Raw genomic sequence first — 6181 nt, 5'->3', positions numbered from 1 at the left:
TGGCCGCGCCACCATCTGGAGAGTGAAGACCCCAGCAAGGCCCTGCCTGCCCCAGGGCCCTTGACATGCACACACATGTATTCCATTTCATATGCTCACTGACATAAGGCTGTAGACATCAAACGGTCTCACAGGAGTACACACACAGGGAAAAACACAGGACTCTCTCCCTGTCTACAGGTAATCATAAAACCAGGTGCCCAGCGCCTTGGCAGAGAAGGAGGGCACCAGAGTAGCGGGTGCAGGGAACAGAGGGATGCTGTGTTTTTGGCTTAGTGGAGAGTCTGTGGAGGGGCCTGGAGCCAGGTGAGCCCAGATTGAGGAGGAGGAGGCCGTGGGGGGTGCTTTGAATGCCATTGAAGGTACTGGGGAGCCACAGAAGGTTTCTGGGAGAATAAGAAGATGGGAATTGAGGGCCCTGTGGAAGAGTCTCGTGGGGAGGCAGGAAACAGGGAGTGGCCTGTTTAGCACTGGGCGCTGGTGGTTCCATTCCGAATCCCAGGTGCCCAGCATAGGTGAGTGAGCACAAGGCTCAGGAAACAGTTCTTGAATGAATGAATGGCCCAGGCAAGGTGAGGCCTGAACTCAGACCAGGACAGGGGGATGGAAAAGAGGAGTAGGGTTGCCAGAAGTCGCTGTGCTTGGCTGCTGTGGCAGCTCATCGGTTGGAGAAGTCTGAGATGCTTGGGGGTCTGGGGACCATAGTAGTACCATTAGCAGGAAGCAGCGAAAGCAATGGGAGCAGCACATTTGTAGGATGGTGAAAGACAGATGTGGAGAGGTTGGCATGGCAGTGACTTCACTGCTTGGAGCCGGTTTGCATCTGAGTAAAAGCATAAGTGAGTTTAAATGTCCCAGAATTGGTGTCCATTAAATCATCCCATAATTGAGAACAGAAAAGGAGATTGCAGAAGACACAGATGGCCAAGTCTATACCAGTTCACAAGCCACCCAGGAGTTTCCCTCTCCAGGTGAGTTTTCTCTGGCCAGCTCTCAGGGTAGGGGTCAGGGGTCTGAGAACTTCCCGCTGCTCCCCTGGAGAAGGTCCTCCACTCAGAGAACACAGAGTATGTTTGCTTTAGGGATAAAACCTCTGGCTGTGAAGCCAGGGAGTGAGGTTCAGGCCCCACTGGGCAGGGAGATTTTGCTCCGTGGTTGGTTGAGAGAGCCTTTCTATTTAGAAGGCTGTATGGTATGGGTGGGGAGAGAGCAGGACTTAGAATCAGCTCGCCCGATTATGGACCATGACTCTGCCTCTGACCCCATAGCCACTTCCCCTTGCCAAACCTCAGTTTCCTGACTGGTAAAATGGGAATAATAATGCCTCCCTCACAGCGTTGTCAGCAGGATCCAGTGAGATGATAAAAGCATCTGGCACGTAGCACGGGTTACATAAATGGTTGTTTCTTTCCTTCCTTCCCCTTCTCCTGAAGTAAGGAGTAAAAACCCCTTTCTCTTTCTCTTCCAGTGTCAGTGGAAGCTGATGGAGAATCGAGGTCTGGACCCAGGGACTCGGGACTCCTATGGTGCCACCAGCCACCTCCCCAACAAGGGGGCCCTGGCAAAAGCCAAGAACAACTTCAAAGACCTGATGTCCAAGCTGACAGAGGGCCAGTATGTGCTGTGCCGGTGGACAGATGGACTGTATTATCTCGGGAAGATCAAGAGGGTAAACCTTTCCTTCCTGGCCCCAGTTCCCAGGCTCAGCATCTCTCTGCTCATCCTCTGGTCTTGGCCTCAGACCAGTGATGGAGGCTGGGAGACTGCTGGGAAATTCCCGCCTTGTTCTTACGCTCCAAACTGAAAGTGGAAGGAGGCGGAGCCTGCAAAAGCAGGTGCCATCCTTAGGGCCAACATCTTTAGAAAAGTGCTCTGTGAGCCTACAAAACAAAATAAAATCAGGTTGGAGAGGATCACAAACGATCACTTGGCCTGTTCTGTCCTTGGCGTTCCCGCCAAGTTGCCGTCCCCCAGTCCCTGACTGCACAACTCCAGTGAGTGGGTGTGCAGTACCTCCGGAACTGCCATCCTCCTTCCCCTTCTAGCCTGGCTCTCCTTTTTGCGGCACAAGGAGAGGTCTAAAGCCTCTGACCTGTGGGAACAGAAATGGGAGAGGAAGACCGTGTTCAAGTGGCTTTTCCCCAGCTACTGTCTCACACTGCCCCTCCCTCTCTCTGCCCCAGGTCAGCAGTTCTAAGCAGAGCTGCCTTGTAACTTTTGAAGATAACTCCAAATACTGGGTCTTGTGGAAGGACATACAGCATGGTGAGTATTCCTGTGATTTCAGGCACCACCCCCCGCCCCCCCGCCCCCCCGCAGCCCAATCCCCGATCCTCTCTCCGCCTCTCCCTCCATTTTTTCCTTCTCTCCTTCTGTCTCTAACTTCTGGCACCTGGCCTTGTCCTTGGAGCCCCAGGTGCACCTGAGATGCTGATCGGATTACCAGCTGTACAGTTATGTGGAAACACACTTGTGACATCTGTCATCCCCTTGAGTACTCCTACCTCATGAGGGAGGCAGGCAGATGGAGAAAGTGGCCCAGGGAGGTGCTGGGAGAGCAGGTTTGGGTCCCAGGCCTGTGTTTGCTTCCTTGCTGCCCAAAGCTCTGGGTCACTCTGGGGCTAGGGAACAGGGAAGGGCCCAGGCAATCAGAATTGTCACCTTTCGATATAAGCACAGTGTCCCCTATCAGCATGGTAAGAAAACGAGGGAGGCAGCTTTCTTCATGGGGGAAAGACCAAACAAGCAGATATGAACCAGGCAAGGTGATGACGGACTTACCGGGATGGAGCTAGACCAGTTTTCAGAGTTGAAAGGTAGCTGGGTTGGGTACCATCCCTGCCCTCAGAGAGCTGATACTGTCTTACAGAGATGACAGATTGGGGGCATTCTTGCCACCTTTCTTCCTTGCCATGTACATGACAGACATCACTAATCAATCAACACTTGTATATTTTCAACATGGAGCTCCAAGCAGCCACTACCAGTCAGAGTTACCGTGAGAGAAGAGACTTTTTTTTTTTTTTTTTGCCATTTATGCTCTAACAGGAGAACCGACATGGCGGTATGTGGGGAAGAGGCAGGTTTTAGGGTCCAGTATTCCTCGGACCAAGATATTCTAGCTCTGCCACTTACTGCTGCGTATCTTTGGGTGAGTGACGTAAGCTCTGTGAGCCTGTTTCTTCATCTGAGGAAAAGGAGACTGAACGTACTGGCCTCACAGTGTGGTTAAATGCTTAGCCCAGTGCTGCTGAGTTACAGGGAGGCTGTTTCTGAAGAATTTGTTACCGTAAGAGATGATTTCAAGAGCCTGCCAAGCAGAGGCCACAGAACCCAGCCAGTTAGTCGAGCTTCCAAACTGCCTTTTTCTCCAAGACGTTGTGGCTAATACAGGCTGATGCTTCTCCAAGCCCCTCTCACCCTAAAGGTATTATTTAAAAATCCAAAGCAACGAGGGTCTCCTCTCCTGGGCTACCTTCTTTTTCAAAGCAGAAGGAGCCGGCTGGTGAGGAAAGACAGTCTAAACCATGGATCGAAGTAGCACACCATGAATAGAAGGCCCACTGTGTGCCAGGCACCAAGGAGGTGCTGCAGTGCTCACCGTGTGGCTCCCCAGCCAGATCACTGCTCATCACAGGTAGGACAGCAGCCCTCTGGGGTCGCCCTAGAGCATAAGGCTGAGCACACTATAGTTACTGACCCATCACTTCATTAAGCCAGTGAAGACTTACTGCGACCCACAGTGGGTCCCGCCTTCCTGGGAGCATATTCAGGGATCATTTACTCAACAAACATGGCTTGAACACGTGTTATGTGCCACACCCCATAAGAGGTCCTGGGGACACAGAGATGAACAGATACCTTTTCTGCCCTTACAGAACTTTCCGTCTGCTAGGGGAAATGAGACAGAAACACAATCAAAATGTATCTTACTTTATTCACTCAAACCCTTCAGTCATAAATACATATTTCTTCTTCAGCAACACCAAATTGCAAAGGAAAAAAAAAAGAGAGATGGAGAGGGAAACTGTAGATTAAAAGCAATTGATCAAACTTAAAATTGTTATGACTTTTTGGAGACAATTGAATATGTGAACACTAACTGAATTTGTTGATATTCAGAATTTATTTTTAATTTTTAGGTGCAATAAAGGTGCTGCAGTTATTTTTTTTTTAGAGTCCTGAATTTTCAGCAATATGTACTGAAATATTTAATACAGGAGGGGGGGAGGTGAGTGGAAATATAGTCAAAACAAGATTGGCTGTGAGTTCATGATTGTTGATGAGAACATGGCGTTTCATTATAACATTCTGTTATTCCATAATAAAATTTTTTAAAAAATTATTTAACATAAAAAACTTTAACAGATCAAGTTAAATTAAGCAGGAGAGGCAGCATGACACGGTGAAAAGGACAAATAATGTGATGTCAGATAGCTGCGGGTTTGAATCCCCCCCCTCCTACTTACCAGCTGAGCATGGGACTTAACCTCTCCGAGCCTCAATTTCCCCATCTTTAGAATGGGCTAATGGTAATAGGCAGCTCAGACTGGTCGGGGAGATTCAGTGAGTTGGCCTATGGGGCCCAGCACTCAGTAGAGGCTTAGCACCTGGAATGTAATTTTAAAACTGCTGTTTCCTGTGAGCCCGACCTGACCCTAGAGGGCCTCTTTCTTTCAGCTGGTGTTCCAGGAGAGGAACCCAAGTGTAACATCTGCCTGGGGAAGACATCAGGACCGCTGAATGAGATCCTCATCTGTGGGAAATGTGGCCTGGGTGAGTGTGATGAGCAGGGCATGGAGAAGGCCCAGACCTGTGGGTCCCCATTCCCCGCTGGCTTGGGACCTGCGTCGCCCCAGACCATTAGGGCCTTAGCTGGCTTCCTGTTTCTTTTGGAGCTCCAGAGTGACAAGGGGCCAGTCTCTGGGAATGAGGGCCCGGGGAGGTGATCCTTGGGGAAAGCTGGGGCTTCTGGAAAGTGAGAGAAGTTATGCACTTTGGAGCCCCCGTGGGTGGAGAGGATGGGTAGGAGAGATGGGGCACAGAGGCTGAAGCCAGACCTTTGGTGCTTCCCGCCCTGGGCCAATGCTGGCTCTTAGTGGCCTGCTTGGACACCAGCCTGGCTGCCTGGTGAGCATGACCAGCCAGTCCCCTGGCGGCTGGCAGGCACACAGCTCCTAGGACTTGCCGCAGCCCTCCCCAGCCTGCCGCCTCTGGGCTGACTGGCCTCGGGCGACTGCTTCCTCGTGGGCACTCACCCCCTCTCCTTTGCCATAGGTTACCACCAGCAGTGCCACATCCCCATAGCGGGCAGTGCCGACCGGCCCCTGCTCACACCTTGGTTCTGCCGACGCTGCATCTTTGCGCTGGCTGTGCGGGTGAGCCCTCCATCCTTCCCACCCTGCTTCTCCCCATCCTCCAGTCTGGAAGCCCAGAGGCCCCCTGGGCCCGGGCCTCACTCCTGGTCACAGAGCCTGGCTTTGGAGGCAGACAGCGACTGCCACTTAACCAGCTGTATGTCCTTGTGCAGTTCCTTAGCCTCCCTGAGCCTGTTTCCTTGGCTGTTAAATGCATACAGGTTTGGGGACTTCCCTGGTGGTCCAGTGGTTAAGACTCCACGCTTCCAATGCAGAGGGTGCGGGTTCGATCCCTGGTGGGGGAATTAAGATGCCACATGCTGTGCGGCCAAAAAAAAAGTACTCTTTAAATGGATACAGGTTTGGTGTCAGGAGTAGGAGGCCCCCAACAAATAGTGAGAAATCACTATTAAGAGAGAAAATCCATATAAGCGCCCACTCTCAATATGTGTTGGTTATTGTTACTTTTACTGTTGCGCTTATTACTATTAATATTATTGAAAATGCAGCTCCTTGGGGATAGAGAGAGGATGGATCTGGGATTGATGAGAAGAGGCTTTGTGCGTTTCTGACTACATTGGAATATCTTGTTCCACCTGGTCGGCATTAGCCTTGATAGGGAGCCACGTGTGGCCCAACCGGGACCCCCGCGGGTAACTCGGGCCCTCATCTTCCCGCAGAAAGGCGGTGCGCTGAAGAAGGGCGCCATCGCCAGGACCCTGCAGGCTGTGAAGATGGTGCTGTCCTACCAGCCCGAGGAGCTGGAGTGGGACTCGCCCCACCGCACCAACCAGCAGCAATGCTACTGCTACTGCGGCGGGCCG

The 6181-nt window shown here is 51.7% G+C and overlaps 1 protein-coding gene across 5 annotated transcripts in view; it reads left to right on the top strand.

The window, feature by feature from the left end:
* Positions 1-6181, top strand: part of PHF19 (PHD finger protein 19) — a 42024-nt gene that overhangs the window by 22891 nt on the left and 12952 nt on the right. For 3 of the 5 annotated variants that reach the window (XM_024762760.1, XM_024762761.1, XM_024762762.1), the window contains 5 exons: positions 1469-1669; positions 2184-2265; positions 4681-4776; positions 5278-5378; positions 6038-6181. In XM_024762760.1, the coding sequence (XP_024618528.1) occupies positions 1484-1669; positions 2184-2265; positions 4681-4776; positions 5278-5378; positions 6038-6181 (609 nt within the window). In that variant the 5' untranslated portion in view covers positions 1469-1483. Of the gene's footprint in view, positions 1-13; positions 307-896; positions 972-1468; positions 1670-2183; positions 2266-4680; positions 4777-5277; positions 5379-6037 lie in introns of those variants that run through there. The other 2 variants (XM_024762759.1, XM_024762763.1) reach the window with 2 other exon arrangements.

This window comes from Neophocaena asiaeorientalis, unplaced genomic scaffold (assembly GCF_003031525.2).
Source record: "Neophocaena asiaeorientalis asiaeorientalis breed wild unplaced genomic scaffold, Neophocaena_asiaeorientalis_V1.1 scaffold78, whole genome shotgun sequence".
Lineage (NCBI taxonomy): Eukaryota > Metazoa > Chordata > Mammalia > Artiodactyla > Phocoenidae > Neophocaena > Neophocaena asiaeorientalis.
This window is presented reverse-complemented; position numbering and strand designations above follow the sequence as displayed.